The sequence below is a fragment of the Bufo bufo genome, chromosome 4, assembly GCF_905171765.1.
Source record: "Bufo bufo chromosome 4, aBufBuf1.1, whole genome shotgun sequence".
Lineage (NCBI taxonomy): Eukaryota > Metazoa > Chordata > Amphibia > Anura > Bufonidae > Bufo > Bufo bufo.
In genome coordinates, this window is record NC_053392.1 from 383,961,651 (window position 1) to 383,985,063 (window position 23,413).

The following is a 23,413-nucleotide window of genomic DNA, read 5'->3' on the forward strand; positions in this document are numbered from 1 at the left end:
GCAGGAGGGGTTGGTTTTATTCTAGTGGGACCTTATGGTTAACGGCCCGATGGCGGTGTTCCTTGGTTCTACTTTTCTTTGTTAATATTTGGTTTCTGATCTCCTTCTCCTACTGCTTTTGCACGCACTGAGGTCCTCCTGTTGGAGCATGGGGGTATAGCCAGTGGAGGAGGAGCTGTTTTTTATTATTTGCATAGTGTCTCCTCCTAGTAATGGCCTAAGCTATACCCATAACGAGAAAAAGATTTTACAGGTGAGTTTCACAAAAAATCTCCCTTTGAATAACTTGAGGGGTGTAGTTTCTAAAATTGTGTAATTTATGGGTGGTTTCTATTTTGTAAGCCTCACAAAGTGACTTCATAACTGAACTGGTCCTTAAAGTGGGTTTTGGAAATACAATGATTATAAAATGATGCAAACATGAATGATGCAAACATGAAAGTGGACATATGGGAAATGTAAAGTAATAACTCTTTTATGATGTATCACTATCTGCCTTAAAAGCAGATAAATTCAAATTTTGAAAATATGTGCCTACATTTTAGTGCAAATAAGTCAGACAAAAATATAAAGCTAGGCAAAAGTTTGTAAAGATCCAAAAAATGGAGATGTAAGCAGTACAAAAGGTACACATAATCAAGTATATGCCAGCAGTGGAGAGAGGGTTACGGTAGGTTGTAAGCTGGCCTGATGACTAGGAGAGACAGTGAATTACAGAGAAGGGGAGATGCGACAGTCAAGTCCTGGATGCAAGAATGTGAGAGACAAACAAGTGCAGAGGAGAAAAGAAGGTTTGGTGAAGTACGAAGATCATGTGTGAGATGTAATCTGGAAATGATGGCAGATGGTACGGTTATGTGGACCTTGTGGCTGGTACTATTCTTTTCCAAACCCTTTCACGTGGCTTAAATTTCTGTTATTGAAAATCTGACACTTAACCACATTGCCATTTAATTGAATGGCGCTTTGCATAGACTGAGCAATATCAGGGATTTAAGCTCCCAATAGAGCCCCTTTCTTTCTGGAAATCCATTGGTGGTCTGATTTCATAGTCTTTCTCAGATGGATCTTTGACATATCTGAATATTTTTTCATTTTTTACTGTTGTGTACCTGTGGATGCAATGCTAATCACTTCCCTGTTATATTTTAGGCAGCCTGCCACAAAGAAAGACGTGTTTCTAAGAAAGCCGTTTCCTTCATACATGACATTATGACCGAAGTCCTGACTGACTGGATCGAGCTACCACACTTCCATTTTAATGAAGCCCTCTTCCGTCCTTTTGAGCGAATCATGCAGCTAGAGTTATGTGATGAAGATGTCCAGGACCAGGTGAGTTAAAAGTATAAAGAACGATTAAAATGTGGTTGTTGATTAATTGCCCCAAGGCTGGATCTACGTTGTTTGATCCGGAGACCTAGTCCATCCTCTAGACTAGTGATGGCGAACGGTTTAGAGACCAAGTGACCAAACAGCAACCCAAAACCCCAATATTTATTGCAAAGTGCCAACACTGCAATCTAACCTGAATACTGCAGTCCAATATAGTATATCTTCCGTGTACTTTATCATTTAGCTATAATATCCTGCCTACATTCAGTGCGCTGCCTGTGCTGTTCATAGTGAGCCCTGCGCTGATAAATGGCAGGAAAAGTCTAAGGCATATTGGTACGCCATAGACTTTTTCCAGGGTGCGGGTGGGTGCCCACAGAGAGGGCTCTGAGTGCCGCCTCTGGCACCCGTTCGCCACCACTGCTCTAGACGCTCGCTAAACGTATTATTCCATTTTATTCCATAAAATACTTGTCATTTGCAGTATTTATTAATAAAACAGACATATTTTTCATAAGATCCAGTTAATATTCACTATCAAATGGATCTGGAGATTAGATTCTATGTCTTATTAGGGCAGGTACTGATATGAGTAAATACTGTACATTCATTCTAAGGCACTATATGTTAGCCATGTCGAGGTATGTTCACATATGACAGATTTGTTGCTGTGACTGTCCAATACAGTTGAATGGGGCATGCAGAATCCATTTGCTTGCTGCCTAACAACTCCATTCCAATGAATTGAACTGATTTTCAATCACATGTGAAATTGTGAGAATTCCCTAAAGTACAGATACAGTAGTTTGCACCAATATTATTTTTAGACCCTTCTATTGGTTTAGTTTTACCAGAAGGTGGGGGTTTTAAAATAACATATTCTATAATTCAGTATACTTTTTATGTTTTCAATATCCACGTTTCCATTTTTGGAACGTATTGCCTGTTTTACTTTCTGGATATTAAATGGTCACTAACTTTTCAACAAATTTTGCATAAATCAATAGTACGGGCAGATCTAAGAAACTTTGTAATATACAGCATCTCATCAGAGAAAAATGCCTATTGATATCTCTAGCAACTCACACCCCTGGCCCCTCTCCATATTCTTCTATGGGCAGCATCTAATCTGATCCTTCAGAGATTTTAAGAACTCTCAACATGGACTTAGCAGAGGATGTTCGTTCAGGAGGGATGGGGGGAGAAAGAGGCATTTTTCTGTGATGACATGTTATACAAAGTTTCTTATGTTCACCTGCACTGTTGATTTATGCAAAGCTTGTTGAAAGGTTAGTGCCCAATAAAGTGTTAAATGACAACATATTATGTTTAGTGCAAATTTGCAGGAGAAGGATCCAAACATGTCTAACTAGTGTATTTGTTTGTGCAACTTTCAGGTAGTCACATCCATTGGTGAACTGGTGGAAGTGTGCTCTCCTCGGATCCAGTCAGGATGGAGACCCTTGTTTAGTGCCCTGAAAACAGTACACAGCAGCAAGTCTGATGTTAAAGAGTATCTTGTAGGAGAGTACTCAATGGGTACGTTAAGAGCTAACTAAAACATTGGTCAGGAAGTAATTACTCAGGGTACTTTCACACTAGCGTTAAAGTTTTCCGGTTTGAGTTCCGTCCTAGGGGCCCAATACTGGAAAAAAAAAACACATCAGTTTGGTCCTAATGCATTCTGAATGGAAAGCAATTAGTTTAGTATGAATCAGGATGTCTTCCATTCCATCCCTTTTTTACGATATTTGGCCAGAGAAAATAAGGACCCATGACCCATCATCTATAGTTCCGTTCACCGCCGCACGGCAGGCGGTGATCGGAACACGGTGCCTGCTCAAATCACCACAGAAGTATTGGAATGCATTGTAAAGGATTAGACCCCCAAAAGCTCAAGTCCTAAAGTGGGACAAAAAATAAAATGAAAAAAAAGTTGAAAAAATAAAGATTTCCCCCCAAAAAATTAAGTTTCAAGTAAAAATAAACAAAAACGTCATTTTCCCCAAATAAAGTTAAAAAAAATTGGTAAAAAATAGGGAAAAAAGTATACATATTAGGTATCGCCGCGTCCGTATCGACCGGCTCTATAAACATATCACATGACCTAACCCTTCAGATGAACACCATAAAAAATAAAAACTGTGCTAAATAAACAATTTTTTTTTGTCAACTTACATCACACAAAGTACAACAGCACGCGATCAAAAAGGCGTTTGCCCACCAAATTAGTACCAATCTAACCATCACCTCATCCCGCAAAAAATGAGCCCCTACCTGAGACAATCGCCCAAAAAATAAAAAAAACTATGGCTCAGAATATGGAGACACTAAAACATCATTTATTTTGTTTTAAAAAAGATGTTATTGTGTAAAACTTGCATAAATAAATAAAAAGTATACATATTTGGTATCGCCGCGTTCATATCGACCGGCTCTATAAAAATATCACATGACCTAACCCCTCAGATGAACACCGTAAAAAATTTAAAATAAAAACTGCTAAATAAACCATTTTTTGTCAGCTTACATCACAAAAAGTGTAATAGCAAGCGATCAGAAAGTCACACGCACCCCAAAATAGTGCCAATAAAACCGTCATCTCATCCCGCAAAAATCATACCCTACCCAAGGTAATCGCCCAAAAACTGAAAAAATTATGGCTCTCAGACTATCACATGATCTAACCTGTCAGATGAATGTTGTAAATAACAAAAAATAAAAACTGTGCCAAAACAGCTATTTCTTGTTATCTTGCCTCACAAAAAGTGTAATATAGAGCAACCAAAAATCACATGTACCCTAAACTAGTACCAACAATACTGCCACCCTATCCCGTAGTTTCTAAAATGGGGCCTTTTTTTTTTTTGGAGTTTCTACTCTAGGGGTGCGTCAGGGGGGCTTCAAATGGGACATGGTGTCAAAAAAAAACAGCCCAGCAAAATCTGCCTTCCAAAAACCGTATGGCATTCCTTTCCTTCTGCGCCCTGCCGTGTGCCCGTACAGCTGTTTACGACCACATATGGGGTGTTTCTGTAAACTACAGAATCAGGGCCATAAATATTGAGTTTGGTTTGGCTGTTAACCCTTGCTTTGTAACTGGAAAAAAATTATTAAAATGGCAAATCTGCCAAAAAAGTTCAATTTTGAAATTGTATCTCTATTTTCCATTAATTCTTGTGGAACACCTAAAGGGTTAACAAAGTTTGTAAAATCAGTTTTGAATACCTTGATGGGTGTAGTTTATAGAATGGGGTCATTTTTGGGTGGTTTCTATTATGTAAGCCTCACTAAGTGACTTCAGACCTGAACTGGTCCCTAAAAATTGGGTTTTAAAAATTTCAAGATTTGCTTCTAAACTTCTAAGCCTTGTAACATCCCCAAAAAATAAAATATCATTCCCAAAATGATCCAAACATGAAGTAGACATATGGGGAATGTAAAGTAATAACTATTTTTGCAGGTATTACTATGTGTTATAGAAGTAGAGAAATTGAAACTTGGAAATTTGCAATTTTTTACAAATTTTTGGTAAATTTGGTATTTTTTTATAAATAAAAATGAAATTTTTTTTTACTTCATTTTACCAGTGTCATGAAGTACAATATGTGACGAAAAAACAGTCTCAGAATGGCCTGGATAAGTCAAAGCGTTTTAAAGTTATCAGCATTTCAATGCATTTGTCAGACGGATCTGGATCCGTAAACAAATGATATCCGTTTGCAACTTTTGTTTTACTGTTTTATGTCTGATAGGTAAACGCCAGGCCCCAGTGTTCGACGTGTTTGAAGCTTTCCTGAACACAGACAACATTCAAGTCTTCGCCAATGCAGCCATGGATTACGTTATGTGCCTTATGAAATTTGTGAAAGGATTAGGTACAGTTCATTCCACTTTCAAATATATGGTGGTTAGTTATATGTATTAATTGTTGCCTGAGATGGACAGTGGGGTTTCTATAAGATTGTTCCTTTGTGCCTCCACCTAAAATGATATGAGGCTCATGTGTGTATGAAACCCCATTCAGTCCTAATAATGTTTTACAATGCCGAATTCTGTGAAGCATCATATTCAAGAGACAAAAGAAAAAATGGACAGCGCTTTCTTATGGTAACAGTAATCACAAAGGTACTGTACATAGAACTACTGAGCTGTGCACAGTAGTACTCCCACTAGCAGTCACCCCTACTCCCTGGTGCCAGATAGACCCTTCAGCCCTCCATATTTGAGGTGCCACTCATTCCCAATGTTTCTAGAACTGTAAAACTCCTCTAAGCCAGGAATAAATATTTCTACAGGACAAAAAAATTATTCAGGGGCCTGTAGATACTGTGATGTACCATATGTAATTTTCACTCTAGTATGGTATACAGAGCGAGTGCCCACCATATTATTTTCAAGGCCATTTAAAGGGGCTGTACCATCTCACATATTGGTGATATATTGCTAGTATATGCCACCAATGTCAAATAGGTGCTGGTCTCACCTCTGGGCCCCCAAAGTGCACCATGCAACTGCGGCCATCCTCCTTTCACTTATTTGGGCATGACAAAAGTAGTCGAGTGCCGTCTTGGCTACTTCCAGAACTCCCATAGATGTAAATGGACAAGTAGGCATAATTGCGCAATGCTCTCTCCATTCACTTCTATAGGAGTTCCGGAAATAGCCGAATGCACTTGCTCGACTCTTTTTGGAACTCCGATAGAAGTAAATGGAGAGCATGCCACGCATGCGCAGTGCGCTCCCCTTTGTTTTGGGGGCCCCCATTCTAGAGATTAGTGTGGAATTTGCACCTATCTAACATTGGTGGTGTATCCTAGTGATATGCCACCACTGTATGAGATAGTCCTACCCCTTTAAGCAAATAGAGACCTGTTAATCACACTACACCGTTCCCCCCCCCTCCCCCCTTCCCATACAGCTGATCAGCTTGTAAACACTGAGCACAACACAGCAGTGGCTAGTACAAGATGAATATCTTGTAGTTATATGTACAGTTTTATATACAGCATATTATATTCATAAGCAAGCCTTGTAACAGCTGGACCGTGAAATACTCACTGGTATGCTACTTTGTTCATGATGTTTGTGTTCTGTAGAGCTCAAAATAATGTTAGAATTTAATATTTTTAGGTGAGAATGATTGCAAAGAAATTGGAGACTGTGTACCGTCATCTGCGTCATCATCCACAGACCTTTGCCTACCAGCTTTGGATTATTTAAGAAGATGTTCTCAGGTAAAGCAGCATTTTCTTCAAGATTTCTACTCTGGAAATCACACACATATACTACAAATGGTTTACAGTTAATTCATAATTTCTGGACTCTTTAGAGAAATGTAAACTCTACCAAAAGGTATTCAGACATAACCCTGTAAAAAGCATGTCAAAAAAGAAAATTTTTGGGGCATCCAAGCTTATGGATATTTTACAGTGTATGTTTGTACATGAGGAACCATATAGTAATAGAGTTGTGGTGTATTTAATATACAGCTGCTGGCTAAAATCTACAAGATGCCAATGAAACCCATCTTTTTGTGCGGGCGCCTGAACACCTTTCCCCACCGAGTTCAAGAAAGGTCAACAAGCAGTGAAGATGGTATTGATGCTGTATTATCCGAATTTGATGATGACACTGGTAGGTATATCAACATTTTCTAATACATGAAATGGCAAAATTGACTTAATGCACTTACTAAATAGTACATTACAGTTCTCTTTCAAAGTACATCCCATTTAGAGATTTTATTACTTCATAGGCATTGTCCATCCTTGAAAAAAAAAATGTACGGTACTTCTCTCAAAACATAAACTGAACAATGAAGCCAAAACTTTACAATCACTCTTGACCAAAAATGTCTTAATGTTTATTTCTGCAGACTATCAAAACCACATGGTTGGACTAGAGGCAAACCTGCAAATCAGAAAGTGCAGTATTATAAACAGTTCATAGCTTCACTGAAGGGGCTGCTCCATTACGACATCTTATCTCCTTTCCATAGGAACTGGCATAAGTGTTCGGTCAGCAGGATCACTTCATTCAACTCTGTGACAGCCTTAGATAGTCAAGTATAAGTGGCTAATACTTTTGTCCATATGGCAAGAGAATGTAAAAAAATATTAAAAAAAATAAAGTAGGTTTTGGCTACTTTCACACTTGCGGCAGAGTGATCCAGCAAGAAGTTCCGTCGCCGGAACTGCCTGCCGGATTCGGCAAAACGTATGCCAACTGATGGCATTAGTAAGACTGATCAGGATCCTGATCAGTCTTAAAAATGCCTGATCAGTCAGAAAAATGCATTGAAATGCTGGATCCGTCTTTCCGGTGTCATCCGGAAAAAAACGGATCCGGCATTTATTTCTTTCACATAGATCCGGAATTCTGGTATTTTGGCACTGATACATTCCTATGGAAAAAAATGCAGGCAAGTCTTTTTTTGTCCGGAGATAAAACCGTAGCATGCTGCGGTTTTATCTTTTGCCTGATCAGTCAAAAAGACTGAACTGAAGACATCCTGATGCATCCTGAACGGAATGCTCTCCATTCAGAATGCATGGGGATAAAACTGATCAGTTCTTTTCCGCTTTGAGCCCCTAGGACGGAACTCTATGCCGGAAAAGAAAAAACGCAAGTGTGAAAGTACCCTTATATATGATTTTTTTTTTTCTTCATTTTTTCTGATTGTTGTTTTTAATAGCACAAAGTGCAGCTAAAATACATTTTTTTTTCTTAAATTGTGTTCCCTTTCGATTACAGTCTTTTCTAGAAGCTGCGGTGTGCGCTAGTGGTAGCATTCTTTTAACATGTTATTATTTCTTTATTTTATACATTGGAGCCCCCCTATATGACATTTGGGGCCATTTTTTTTTTTCTTTTTTGGTTAAAGTGCTGATTTCTCCTTTCACTGGGGCTGTCTTATTAGCCCCAATTACAGGCTAAATACAGCCTCCACAGTCTCACTGCAGAGCTGATCTGGGTCTACTTAGACCCAATATATGATCACTGGAATGGTAGGAAGAAGCAACTTGGCTGCTTCCTATTGTCACTGATCTCAATGTACAGGTTCTTTTAAAAAAATTAGCATATTGTGATAAAGTTCATTATTTTCTGTAATGTACTGATAAACATTAGACTTTCATATATTTTAGATTCATTACACACAACTGAAGTAGTTCAAGCCTTTTCTTGTTTTAATATTGATGATTTTGGCATACAGCTCATGAAAATCCAAAATTCCTATCTCAAAAAATTAGCATATCATGAAAAGGTTCTCTAAACGAGCTATTAACCTAATCATCTGAATCAACTAATTAACTCTAAACACCTGCAAAAGATTCCTGAGGCTTTTAAAAACTCCCAGCCTGGTTCATTACTCAAAACCGCAAACATGGGTAAGACTGCCGACCTGACTGCTGTCCAGAAGGCCATCATTGACAGCCTCAAGCAAGAGGATAAGACACAGAAAGAAATTTCTGAACGAATAGGCTGTTCCCAGAGTGCTGTATCAAGGCACCTCAGTGGGAAGTCTGTGGGAAGGAAAAAGTGTGGCAGAAAACGCTGCACAACGAGAAGAGGTGACCGGACCCTGAGGAAGATTGTGGAGAAGGACCGATTCCAGACCTTGGGGGACCTGCGGAAGCAGTGGACTGAGTCTGGAGTAGAAACATCCAGAGCCACCGTGTACAGGCGTGTGCAGGAAATGGGCTACAGGTGCCGCATTCCCCAAGTCAAGCCACTTTTGAACCAGAAACAGCGGCAGAAGCGCCTGACCTGGTCTACAGAGAAGCAGCACTGGACTGTTGCTCAGTGGTCCAAAGTACTTTTTTCGGACGAAAGCAAATTTTGCATGTCATTCGGAAATCAAGGTGCCAGAGTCTGGCGGAAGAATGGGGAGAGGGAAATGCCAAAATGCCTGAAGTCCAGTGTCAAGTACCCACAGTCAGTGATGGTCTGGGGTGCCATGTCAGCTGCTGGTGTTGGTCCACTGTGTTTTATCAAGGGCAGGGTCAATGCAGCTAGCTATCAGGAGATTTTGGAGAACTTCATGCTTCCATCTGCTGAAAAGCTTTATGGAGATGAAGATTTCATTTTTTAGCATGACCTGGCACCTGCTCACAGTGCCAAAACCACTGGGAAATGGTTTACTGACCATGGTATTACTGTGCTCAATTGGCCTGCCAACTCTCCTGACCTGAACTCCATAGAGAATCTGTGGGATATTGGGAAGAGAAAGTTGAGAGACGCAAGACCCAACACTCTGGATGAGCTTAAGGCCGCTATCGAAGCATCCTGGGCCTCCATAACACCTCAGCAGTGCCACAGGCTGATTGCCTCCATGCCACGCCGCATTGAAGCAGTCATTTCTGCAAAAGGATTCCCGACCAAGTATTGAGTGCATAACTGAACTTAATTATTTGAAAGTTGACTTTTTTTGTATTAAAAACACTTTTCTTTTATTGGTCGGATGAAATATGCTAATTTTTGGAGATAGGAATTTGGGGTTTTCATGAGCTGTATGCCAAAATCATCAATATTAAAACAAGAAAAGCCTTGAACTACTTCAGTTGTGTGTAATGAATCTAAAATATATGAAAGTCTAATGTTTATCAGTACAAAAAATAATGAACGTTATCACAATATGCACATTTTTTTAAAAGAACCTCTATACAGAAATCAGGAGGGCAGGGACAGTAATAAACCTTCTCTGCCTTCTCTATGGGGAGTCTGACTGTCCCTGACAACTGTTCACATTCCTGCAGCTACACAATCTACATGCAGAAATGTCCTTGCAGACCCACCAGAAGTCCACATGTTAAGTCCTGGTGGCTGCAGCTTAAAGGGAAAAACATATCGTGACACATATCCTTTTTTCTAATCTGATTTCTAATTTTCTGCTTGCAGATTTTTTTATTCCATTTCCCTAACATGATTATGGGGGCTGCCATCTTGCCTGAGTTGTTCTTAACAGCATTTAGAGATGATTCACAGCAGCCACCATGAGCCACAGACACAATGGACAAGAGGGGAACCTCATGGACTTCTATGGGAGAGTTTTCTAGGCATGTTCCTTGATCTGTGCAGAGGTCAGGAGGGAGTAGATAAGCTGTGATATCACCTATTGTAAATGGTGGATCCTGTCTTTATCTATATGGAGGTGATATATGTCCTACCTGTAAAGATAAGCAGATAACTGCAGTAAAGTGATCTGTACAGACCAAGTGGTGCCTAATATTAGGCCTAGTGTAGTGCAAAAAACTGCAGGATTTTTTTCTTTTGTTTTTTATATAGATATTCACATGGAAAAATAAAAATAACATCACCAAAATATGTTTTAAAAATATGTTTAAAATAAAAACATGATTTAAACAACAGGTCACTTTCTGATTACATATTCCCGTTAATATGAGGTAATAAATTAAAAGGGTTGTTTGTAAAAATGTGCAGTTAATAAATATATAGTGTGGAATTTATTATGTAACTTGCACCAGTACAAAATTGGTTATTATTGGCACATGCTGGTTTTGCGCAAAAATACGGGCGTTTCTTCAATTTGATGCTGCTCAACAGATTTACTAGAATTTACACCTAAAATAGCTGTATGTTGCTTTTTTGACGCATAGATTGCCAGGAGGTGTGTCAAATTCATAAACTTTTTAATCCCCTCCCGCGTCCCTCACATGCACTTGTAAGGTTATATGTCACCTTCTTGAGTAATGAGTATTTGTGTTTCTTTAGGTCTTATTGACGTATGGATAAACCTTTTAGAACAACTTACAGCGGCTGTCTCAAATTGCCCTCGTCAGCATCAACCACCTACCCTGGATTTACTCTTTGAGTTATTAAGGGAAGTTGCCAAAGTGCCAGGTAAATGTATTGCGATGTTAAAACAGAACATGTATTATTATTATTGTATTTAATATGAAGTTATATTATATATGGAAAAGGTTCACTTGCGTTATATACAAAACCATGTACGATATACATGAACTTATTCCACGACAGAATGGTACAGAGGGAAAGGGGACCATGGTTGCAAGGACTTGCAATTTTTTTAAAGTAAGGGCAAAGAAGACAGTAGATATGGGTAGAAAGTGCTCATAGCTCATATGGCTCTGCAGCACCATGTTGTAGGCTTTCCTGAAGAAGTGAGTTGAGTCTAAAGTGGAGAGGTAGTGAGTTCCAGAGAATGGGGGTGCACAGGAGATTTGGGCACACCTCTGATTGTGTGAGGAGCAAACAAGAGGAGAGCTAAATTGTCGATGGCGTTGTATGCCATCGTTAGTATTTTGAACTGAAAATTTGCTGGGCAGTGAGAAGCCAGTGGTAGGGTAGAAAGGCAGAGGAGAAACAAGGGGAGGGGTGGGTTGACATATCACTGAAAAAAGTCCACACTTAATGGTACATAATTAAAACACTGGTTCACCGCCCAAGTTCAAGTGGCGGCATGTCTTTACCTGATTTTAACTTTTTAACTTGGCGGGTCAGCTTCGCTATTTGAACGCTTGATGAGCAGCTGTCAAGTTCAGAGTCTCATCTGGCGTTTTACTTAAACCTGAAATCCCTTTGGCCTGTCCGGGAAAAGCTGCATCTATTCCCGCGTGTATTACTTCCCATTCATAGGACTGCCATACAGGTATGGACAGCCACAAAGGGAGTTCATTGTGATTGCAGATCTACCTCTGTGAGACAATCCCATGTTCCCATCCCTGGTATCTTTTCCCGGTTCTCAATATTGTAAATCACATAATGTATGTTACCTTAAGGATGTATATCAGGATAACGTGGTCCGGACATTCAGTCACTTTCAAACGCAGTATCACCTTGTACTGCGTTTTATCCATATCTACAGACCAGACATGCCCTCAATGCACAATTCCCTGGGACTTCAGTGGCTATCTACAATTATCCTCTTATTGGAGTTTTTCAATCTCAGGGACCCCGAGGTTTTATATCTACTATATACACCCATTTGCTTAATACCAAACTACAGCTTACACAATTGACGGTTCTAGAGAAGTGGAAGATCAAGATCCCTGATCTTTCAGATGAAGATATATCTGGTCTATTGGAATCACCTTTGAGGGTCTCTCCCGCAATTAACTCTGGTGTATAATACATATCGCCTTCTCGTTTGCAGATGGGTTGACTTTCTCATACCAGATGTCATCAGCGTGCCAGAGATGGTGTGGATTTTTGGCACTTGATATGGGCATATCATTATATTTGATAATTTTGGGAAGAGATCACTCAGTTTCACTCTAAATTGGTAAATCTCCCACTTCCTGCCCACCCAAATGTGTGCCTTTTTGGTATTCTAGATGAATCCATATATTCTCAATACACCTGAATATTTCTACGTAGGTCATTATTTTTGTCAGGAAAGGCAATTGCTTTACGATGGATGGGGGATAGATGCCCATCCATCACTCAATGGAAGGCATTGGTAAATGCCATAATTACACATGTACAGTATATAAACATAGGGGATGTGATTCCAAATTCAGTAAGATCTAGGGATCATGGTGTTCCTCTCAACAGACACAATATCCTGTGCAATCTTTCTGCTGCTTTGTCTTCTGGAAACTGAAATATCCAATTATTTGTCTCTATGGGCCTCTACCTTTTTTGTATTTGTATTATAACTGATCCTTTGTAATGACTGATCTATGCCAAGTCAAGATGCGTAGCCTGTTGAATTGGAAATGTCAAGAATGTACACCAAATGTTTACTATGTTTTAATATCTGCTCAATAAAACGACAACACTGGTTCACTGCAGAACCCAGCCAGGCCCCAATGGTGGACTGGCTGGGTTCTTATGATGAAGGTTTCACATCTGTAAAACACTGACGATCATCCACTTACACACTTTCCATTCATGAGGGTGTGTGCATGTTGATGCACACAGATAATGGTTCTATATGGGGCCAGTCACATGCTTACATGTAGTGCACCATGCTGGCTAACTGCCTATTAGTCTAACAGTATGGGTGTGACCAATCTGTGGGAATTTAGAATATTAATCATCCTCCCCATCATGGATGGGATGCATGTGGGTGGATGTTCATCTGTGTTTTGCACTCTTGAAAACTCTATCATATGCCATCGTATATCATTTGGTCCTGCCTGGATTCTGCAGTGTTTTAAGCTTGTAAAGTATTTATTTCAGTAATATCTTGTAATTTTAATGTCCACAAGAGTGTTAGATGGGAGGCCACAAAACAGGATGTTGCAGTGTTCTAGGCAGGAGATGCTGAGGCCATGCACTAAAATTTTTATTCATTTAGTGTTGAGAAAAGAGTAGATGTGAGAAACGTTTTGAGTTGGAGGCGGCAGGATTGTGGAAGATGGCTTCCATGTGTGTATTGAATTGAAGGATGGTGAGGATTCCAATCTTGTCCCGAGGCAGTGGACTCGTGAGACTGGAGAAAGCATGGAGCTGTTAACGGAGATTGATTGGTGTAGTGGGGGCGCTATGTTAAATGGGGTATAGATGAGGATATCAGTTTTCTCCCTGTGGATTTTTAGAAAGGGGGGGGGGGGGGGGGAGAAGAAAGAGAATATAGACCATGTGGAATTCTGGATATCAGGAAAGACCAGAGAGTCACCAGCAAAGACTTGGCACTTAAAGGTGTGGGAAGAGGCTAGGGGGTTGCTTCTACCAGTGAAACATTAGAAGCATTCATGAATTACCTTTATGTTATAAGTTAGAAAAAAAAGTCATGAACATTTTATAACATTATTCTACATTTGGAAATGTTTTATCTCAATATGTTTTGTATCTATTTATATCTTGCAGTAATTGTCCAGTAAGGTGGGGTTGCTCCTGCTCACAGAGTGCTTTTGTCTTGCAGGCCCTGGCTTTGCTATTTATGCAGTTGTACATTTGCTCTTGCCTGTCATGTCCATGTGGCTTGGTCGCAGTCAGGGTGATCATGCTTATTGGGATGCAGCTTCTGCAAACTTCAAACATGCAATTGGCTTGTCTTGTGAACTAGTGGTTGAACACATCCAAAGCTTCATAAACTCAGGTAATTATTTTTTTATAGGAAAACCATTCTCACTCTGATGCTAATAATCTGTGTTTCTTGGATTGGACATTGGATTGGACATTTCCCTTGGATTGGATATTACTTGAACATCTTTTATTGATGCTAACCAGTGATGGCCAGTTCGCCGTGTTCGCCTGCAAACACATGCGGGCTGCCATCTTAAATCACAAGTCTGGCGATACACAGGTAGGTCCTTACCTGTGCCTGCGCCGCAAGCCGGTCTGAAACAAATACAGTCACCGGGAGCAGGCAGTACCCAGAACAGGCCGATGAAGGCCCCCGGTGGCTGTTCTCGGAACTGCCTGCTCCCGGTGACTGCATTTGTTTCAGACCGGCTCGCGCACGGGCACAGGTAAGGACTTACCTGTGCATCGCCGGACTTGTGATTTAAGATGGCAGCCCGCATGTGTTCGCGGGCGAACACAGCAAACTGGCCATCACTGATGCTAACTTTAAAGGGAATCTCTCGTGAGTTTTAAAGAGCCCTAACAAAGGGCTGCAGAAACTAGTGGCTGATCCCCTTAGCAAACACTGGGTCACTTACTTGAACTGATCCAGCCATTTCACAAAAATTTGTATTAGGCTACTTTCACACCTGCGTTCAGGTGTCCGCTCGTGAGCTCCGTTTGAAGGGGCTCACGAGCGGCCCTGAACGCAGCCGTCTGGCCCTAATGCATTCTCAGTGGAGGCGGATTCACTGAGAATGCATCCGCCTGCCAGCGTTCAGCCTCCGCTCCGCTCAGTGAGCGGACACCTGAACGCTGCTTGCAGCGTTCGGGTGTCCGCCTGGCCGTGCGGAGGCGAGCGGATCCATCCAGACTTACAATGTAAGTCAAAGGGGACGGATCAGTTTGAAGATGACACTATATGGCTCAATCTTCAAGCGGATCCGTCCCCCATTGACTTTCAATGTAAAGTCTGAACGGATCCGCTCAGGCTACTTTCACATTTAGAACTCTTTCTAAGTTATAATGCAGACGGATCCGTTCTGAACGGATGCAAACGTCTGCATTATAGGAGCGGATCCGTCTGATGAAACATCAGACGGACCCACTCCGAACGCTAGTGTGAAAGTAGCCTTAAACAGCTCCAGTCCTGGAGGACCTCTTTAGGCTCCCTGCACATGGGTTGAGGGTTTTTAACACCCATTTTTTTTGTGCAGATTTCTGTGCGTTTCCAATCCGCATGTGTTACTTGTGATTTTTGGTTCAGATTTGATGTGGTTTTGCCGCAAGTCTCACCCTTGCTTTGAAAAGGGTGAAATCTGCACAATTGGCATGCTGCAGGTTTTAAAATCCGCATGACAATTTCCGCACTGAACAAAAATACAAAGTGTACATGAGATTTGTCTAATTTCATATACTTGTGTATCCGCAATGTCTGCTGGTAGCTTTAAAGTGGTCACATGGCCTAGGGTAAGCTGCGAGAAGTCCAGGGCGCTCACAGGAGAACCAGGCTTTCTCAAACAGCTTATCGGCGGGGGTCTCGGGTTTTAGACTCCCACCGATTAGATGCTGATGACCTATCCAGAGGATAACCCCTTTAAAGGGAACCTGTCATCAACTTTATGCTGCCCATACTAACGGTAGAATAAAGGAGAGACAGGTGAGTTGATTTCATTGGTCTGTCATTTATAAGTTAAAAATAACTAGATTTTTGTACTTACCGTAAAATCTGTTTCTCTTCCGTTCATTGGGGGACACAGGCTGTTGCCGCTAGGAGGCGGACACTAAGCACACAAAGTGTAAGCTCCTTCCCTTCAGCTATACCCTTTCTACAGGGACTAAGCTAAATCAGTTAGTGCAAAAGCAGTAGGAGAAGCAACACAAAAAATCATACTATGTACAAACCCAGAATCACACAGGCCCGAAAAGGCCCCTAAACAAAAGAATGAGTGGGAGCTGTGTCCCCCAATAAACGGAAGAGAAACAGATTTTACGGTAAGTACAAAAATCTAGTTTTCTCATCTGTATCATTGGGGGACACAGGCTTGACCATGGGACGTTACAGAGCAGTCTCCAAGGGTGGGCATAACCAGCAACCCTCCCATCAATCAATCAGAGAACCGCCGTCTGCAAAACTCTATGCCCCAGAGAAGCGTCAGGAGACGCAAAGGTGGGCACTCTACAAGACTTGGAAAAAGTATGCAAAGACGACCAAGTAGCAGTCTTGCACACCTGAAGGGCCGAAGCCCCGTGATGCACCGCGCAAGAGGCCCCCACTGCTCGAGCCGAATGAGCAGTCACCCGGAAGGGTGGGGCCTGGCCATTAACGCAGTACGCTTCCACAATGACCAAACTAATCCATCGGGAAATGGAAGTCTCTCGACGCTGCCAGCCCTCATCTCGGCCCCTCTGGAATCATGAACAGGGAATCCATCCACCTGAAATCCAGGGTATGGAGCGACTGCTCCCGAGGATGAGACAGGCCCGGACAAAATGAAGATAAGAATCCTTTACCATCCTAGACAGGGAACGTGCCCATTCCCGTTCTACCATAGGCTGGACAGCAGGAACCATCGGGTCCGGGGCCAAGCCACTTGATGGTGGAGCCACATACGCAAAGCAGAGGGAGCCTGACTGAGGGGATGGAAACTTTGCGCGACACAACGCACAGGCAATAAGATGCACCGATGGAACCGACGGCTTTCGGACCTGTAGCCTGGGTTCAGACATAATGATAACCCTGTACCTAACTGAGGAAAGGTGGAAGGTTAGGCCCTGTAAGAAGGGACAAACAGCACTTACCCAGCCTGTGTCCCTCCAAGCCGCCAAACCAGCTTGTCAGCGTCCCGCCAGGTGGTCTAAATTCTGGAAGTGGGCGGAGCCCACTCTCCCTCTGCTCAGCTGCCCTCAGCACCAGCCCTCCATCTTTGGCCCCGCTCACCAGCACACACGCCGGCATCCCCGGCCAAACCCAGACGCCGGCCGGGGAAAAATAAGCCATGGGGGCAGGGCCCTGCAGGAGTAGGCCCGACCGAAGTCGGGGCATAAATTAACAATGGCCCCGGAACGCGCAGACTTGCCGAAGCGGCGATGTCTTAAACAGATGAGCTGCGGTGCGCGGCTGCAGGGCAGGAGCGGCATGATGTGCCACTGAGCCCTGCCAGTTCTTTTCCCTGGAAAACGGACGCGTCCATGCTCCCCAACTTAAACTACAGGGCTGACATGGGGAGAGGACAAGAAGTGATTAAAGCTGTGAGCGAGTGCTAGCTCACCTGCATACACCCCCCTACCCCCTTCCCCTCCAGCGACTTTCTGGAGGGGCCCAGCCTCGTGGAGACTAGGTAACTTGGCGGGGGGGGACTGGAAGTGGGGAGCACTTTGGGGCCAAATTCCTTCTTTTCCTCTTTTTTTTTTTTTTTTTTTTTTTTTTTTTTTTTAAATTCTCGCCTGTCCGGCGTCTTCTGCCCTCCTGGCTCCAGCCGGTTCACCACCTTCGGTGTGCGGCCCCTTGGGGAGGGATGCTACACCAGAACAGAGGGGACTGTGGTGACAAAACAGAGGTTTTGAGGGAACCTCTGGTCCTCTTTTGCTTCTGGAGAATGGGAAGGAGCAGGGGGCTTGAGGGACCCCCTGGTCTCCCGTCTCCTGGGTCGGAGTTCAGGCAGTTTTAAGGACTGCCTGAAACTCCCGCTAGAAAAAAAAGGAAAAACAAAAAAACAGCAGAGCTGCAACGCAGGGAGGTCTGCCACCTACAGACACTAAGCTAAAACTGATTTAGCTTAGTCCCTGTGGGAAGGGTATAGCTGAAGAGGAGGAGTTTACACTTTGTGTGCTTAGTGTCCACCTCCTAGCGACAACAGCTATACCCATGGTCAAGCCTGTGTCCCCCAATGATACGGATAAGAAAAGTGGTTGCCGAGAACCAACATCACAATTCTTGCAGACTAGGCCTGAAAAAAAGAGTCACGGCCACCTGAGAAGAGTCATGGTTATTCATGAATTCTTGCTCTCCCTGCCCACCTGCTGAGGATAGTCTTCTACCTAGTTTTCTCCCTTTTTCTCTAGGAGAGCACTTCCAATCATCAACAGATGGGTGAGAGTGCAGGAGATTATGAATAACCATGACTCTTCTCAGGTAGATTTGACTCTTAGGCCTGTGCTACAATGATTAAGATGCTGGTTCTCGGCAACCACTGACTTTTAGCTCATGAGTGACACACCGCTGAAATCAGCATTTCTGTCACTAATTTATGCTGCCCTTAGTGAGGTCAGCATAAAGTTGATGACAGGTTCCCTTTAAGGCTTACTTTTGCTGGAATATAAAGGAAAAGCATTATCAGTAATTTGTGCTAAATGTCCTAAAAGCTTCCATTACAAGTGATTTGGATAATGAGGAAAAACAGCATCAGAATAATCACATTTAGGGTGCCTGTTTATTGTCAGTGGAGAAAGCTCAGGGGCTATAAGCACATGATGATGTGCAAAATCCATGCCTGTATGCTGCTCTCATAGAAGTAGGAGGGGGTCCACAGGAAATTTTATATTCTTTGATACTTAACACCAAATGCTTAAACTGCTGTAAAATAACATACTAAGTAAAGCCAGTTTCTCGCCCAATTCCTTGGGGGACACAGGAAACCTTGGGTATAGCTCATCTCCATAGGAGGCGTGACACTAAGTGAAAGACTGTTAAGCCCCTCCTCCAGCAGCTATACCCTCAGCCTGGAGAGAGAGACTACCAGTTTTTTGCTTGGTGTCAAGGAGGCAAGACACTCTCTGCACTGCAGAGCTGTCTTTGCTAAAGATTTTATTTTTTATTTTTTATCTTTTATATTATTTTCAATTTTTTTGCTTTTTTTTCAACAGGGACAACAGAGTCGCAATAGACCTCTCTGTTTTCCCGGGGTTGAGCTGCGCCAGTGCCGGCTATCCACACTGCTGCCTCCCCCACAGAAGAAAAGGAGGACCAGGGCAGCCCAGCTCCCCTGCATCCCGCCAGCACAAGGGTCGCCTGCCTGCAAGCCCCTCTCCAGCTTCCTGCCACTTCGGTGCCAGTGGCTGAAGGGGCGTCCCTGCTGGATGGACAGAGGGTGAAAACGTCGAATGGTGAGGTGGCTGTGCAGCCGTTCCTACTCCCCCCCCCCCCCGTTAGGGCTCTGACTCCTGCTGTCCCCTCTGCCTGGCCTTCATTGTCACGATTACAAGACGTCCTGTCGGCTCCTTTGTGTGTGGGGCAGAGCTGAGCGGTGCTCGAGGGGGAGGGTTACAGCGCAAGTTTACCTCAGGTGCGGCGGCCGTGTGGGCCGCCTTTTGTTATTCTCGGCCAGTGCTGCGGCTGTGTTCAACTGCCGGCTGATATCTCTTGTCCGGCTACCGGTGTGTCGTTCGCCTCCGCTTATAAGGAGGTGGACGGGGGACAATATTCTGTGGGACTTCGGCGGCATATATTTTTTGAATCGCGCGCGCGAAAGTTTCAGCGGGGGGCGGAGCTTCGTTCCGCTTCCCCTGTGCATGTTAGGCTTCAGTCGGGGGGCGGACGTCTTTTCTTCCCGCTCCTCACTAGCCCCGCCTCCTCTTCGTGCCTGCCTGCTCTCAGGACGGATCATTTTTACCTCAGGTGTTGCCGCTGCTGTTGCCGCTGCTGTTGCCGTCTGCTCCCACTGTGACCTGGTAGGACTGTTGACCCCTTCTAGCACTGCAGCCCTCTGGCCTGGACGCTTTTATATTACTTCCAGCCAACATGTCTGACCCCTCAGCGCCTGCTGGACCTTGGTATCATACCTGCACCGCATGTAAGGCGCCCCTTCCTCAAGGGCAGCCTGACCCGCATTGCTCGGCTTGCAAAGCCCCATTATAGGGTCCGCCATCTGTTGTGTCACCCCCTGGCCTCTTGGATCCCCCTGACTGGGCTAGATCCCTTTCCCAGGCTGTGGTCAGTCTCACTAACGTTGTGGGCCGCCTTGCAGATGCATTGCCCTTACCGCAGCCGGATAATTCCCCTGCTGGGCCCTCCGGGTCCGCTATCTTAGCTGACCCGTCTGAGTCCCTCTCTCCAGGCGACACCTCCAGAGCCTGTCAACCCCAGAAGCGGTCCAGGGCGGAGCGCCTATCATCCTCGGATGCTTCGGTATCACCCCCAAGGGTGCGCTCTCAGTCGGGCCCTTCCTCATTACAGGATATGCCCTCTGAAGGAGAACTAGTTGATTCAGATTGGGATATGGACTCGGCCTTGCCTTCAAAGCTGGCTTCTGCCGTGGGCCATCTTATTAACAATATCCGTGATACCTTTAAGATTCACGATGATCCTCCTAATTCTGAAAAAAACTGTGTTTCCTTTTTTCGCCAGAAACAGGCGTCTGCGGTTTTTCCCCTCCCACGCTGACTTCTCGTCGGTGGTTTCTAAGGCCTGGGCCCGTCCTGATGCCCGTTTTACCCCGCCTAAGAAGTTGGATATCTGTTATCCATTCCCGGCGGATTGCATTACAAACTGGGCGTCACCACCTAAAGTCGACCCCCCTGTGGCCCGTTTGTCCAAAAGCACGGCTATTCCCGTTGCAGATGGTTCTTCCTTACAATCCACTGAGGATCGCCGTATAGAGGCCATTACAAAAGGTATCTTTGCAGCCTCCGGTTCCGCCCTCAGGCCGGTCTTTGCTTGGGCTGGGAAAGCGGTTTCAGAGTAGGCGTCTCAGCTGGATCAGGAGCTTGAATCCGACGCCCCTATTCAGGACCTCCGTGCTCTAGCCCAACTTATCGTTCAAGCCGGCAAATTTGTCTGTGAGGCATCCCTGGATGCGGGGGCTCTCATAGCCCGTTCGTCTGCCCTGGCCATTTCGGCTAGGAGGGAGCTTTGGTTAAAGGTTTGGACGGCGGACGCCACGTCAAAGCGGTCTCTTACAGGCCTTCCCTTTACTGGTTCTCGATTGTTCGGGACCCGCTTGGATGAAATCATCTCCGAAGCCACGGGGGGGGGAAGAGTACGCATCTTCCCTAATCTAGGACTAGGAGCACCACTCGAGGCCGTCCCACCTTTTCTCGCTTCAGGTCTTCCCGCAGGGCTCCCGCACCTCGCACCTCTTCAGGTCCATCCCCTAACCCTGTCCAAGACAGACGTAAGAAACCTTTTTTTCGGACCCAGCCCTCCTGGCGCAAGTCACAGCCTGCTCGCCCTCCCGCGACCAAGCAGAACCCTACCTGAAGGTGCGCCCCCACCCACCCGGGACGTCTCCTCCTGTTCAGGGACTTCTGGCAGGCGCACGTCTCCGACGCCTGGGCTCTCGAGGTTGTGTCTTCCGGGTACAAACTCGAGTTTGCGTCCCTCCCCCCAGTTTGGTTCTTTCGCTCCCGGGATCCCCAAGGGGCGGCCGATTTCTTTACTGCCACTCGCACCCTTCTGGACAAAGGGGTCATCGCTCCGGTTCCTATGGAAGAAAGATTCAAGGGGTTCTATTCAAACCTTTTTGTGGTCCCCAAAAAAGAAGGCTCGGTTCGTCCCATTCTGGATCTAAAACGGTTAAACCGTTTCCTTCGTCTTCAGCGGTTCCGGATGGAGTCTCTCAGGTCGGTGGTGGCTTCTCTGGAAAAAGGGGAGTTCCTGGCCTCTATCGACATCCAGGACGCCTACCTTCATATTCCGATCGCTCGGTGTCATCAGTGCTTTCTGCGCTTTGCAGTGGGGTCCGACCACTACCAGTTCGTTGCCCTCCCCTTCGGGCTGGCGACGGCCCCTCGCGTTTTCACAAAGGTCCTTGCCCCTGTCCTCGCCTTACTTCGTTCCAGGGGAGTTTTTCTTCTTCCATATTTGGACGATCTCCTTATCAAGGCACCCTCTCTGTCACTGACATCCGCCAGTGTGGACCTCTCGCTACAAACCTTACGCCGGTTCGGTTGGATTATCAATCTTCCCAAATCATCTCTTGTTCCATCCAAGCAACTGATCTTTCTGGGGATGCTGCTGGATACGGATGCAGCGGAGGTTCGGCTTCCGTCAGAAAAGCGCCAGCTCCTTCATCGGTCGGTTCGGAGCCTTCTGACCCACCGCCATCCTTCTTTCCGGTTCAGCATGCGGGTCTTGGGACAGATGGTGTCCTGTTTCGAAGCAATCCCCTACGCGCAGTATCACTCCCGCACCTTTCAGACTGCCATTCTGTCCGCCTGGGACAAGTCTCAGGAGAGTCTGGATCGGCATTTTCCCCTTCCCCCCCCAGGTTCGCTCCTCTCTCCTCTGGTGGTTGCGGACCCCTCTCCAGGGGAAGTCCTTTCTGCCGATAACTTGGTTGGTGATTACCACCGATGCCAGTCTGCGGGGTTGGGGGGGGGGGGTGTTTCCTCCTCGGTCCGTACAAGGCACTTGGTCTCCATCGGAGTCCAAACTGCCGATCAACGTTCTGGAGCTGAGGGCGGTTCTCCTCTCACTCCGGCATTGGACTTCGCTGCTTCAGGGTCACCCTGTTCGTGTCCAATCGGACAATGCCACGGCTGTGGCATACATAAATCATCAGGGGGGCACTCGCAGCGCGGCGGCGATGAGGGAGGTGTCTCTAATCCTTCGCTGGGCGGAAGTTCATGTTCCAGCCCTTTCGGCCATTTACATCCCGGGGGTGGACAATTGGGCGGCGGATTTCCTCAGCCGGACAACGATCGACCCGGGCGAGTGGTCTCTGCACCCCGACGTCTTCGAGTCTCTTTGCCTCCGTTGGGGTCGTCCGGACGTGGATCTCATGGCCTCCAGATTCAACCACAAGCTTCCCACCTTCATGGCCAGAGCCAAGGATCCGGACGCTTACGGTGCGGACGCGCTCGTCCTTCCCTGGACGGGGTTCTCTCTCCTCTACGTTTTTCCGCCCCTGCCTCTTCTTCCACGAGTCCTTCGGAAGATCGCGGCGGAAGGCACGCCTGCGATCCTAATAGCCCCGGATTGGCCTCGTCGTCCTTGGTACGCCGACCTTATGCTGCTCCTGGCAGACGCTCCCTTGCCTCTGCCTCTAAGAGAAGATCTCCTCTCTCAAGGGCCGATCTTCCACCAGCATTTAGGGTCGCTACGTTTAGCGGCGTGGCTATTGAAACCGCAGTCCTAACGCGGCGG

At 45.0% G+C, this 23,413-nt stretch overlaps 1 protein-coding gene across 3 annotated transcripts in view; it reads left to right on the forward strand.

Annotated features, from left to right (window-relative positions):
* The window catches only part of ARFGEF3 (ARFGEF family member 3), a 133,014-nt gene that overhangs the window by 85,394 nt on the left and 24,207 nt on the right, over positions 1-23,413 (forward strand). For all 3 annotated transcript variants that reach the window (XM_040429210.1, XM_040429212.1, XM_040429211.1), the window contains exons 22-28: positions 1,153-1,332; positions 2,730-2,871; positions 5,088-5,210; positions 6,466-6,569; positions 6,825-6,969; positions 11,068-11,196; positions 14,186-14,362. In XM_040429210.1, coding sequence (XP_040285144.1) covers positions 1,153-1,332; positions 2,730-2,871; positions 5,088-5,210; positions 6,466-6,569; positions 6,825-6,969; positions 11,068-11,196; positions 14,186-14,362 — 1,000 coding nt within the window. The remainder of the gene's footprint in view (positions 1-1,152; positions 1,333-2,729; positions 2,872-5,087; positions 5,211-6,465; positions 6,570-6,824; positions 6,970-11,067; positions 11,197-14,185; positions 14,363-23,413) is intronic.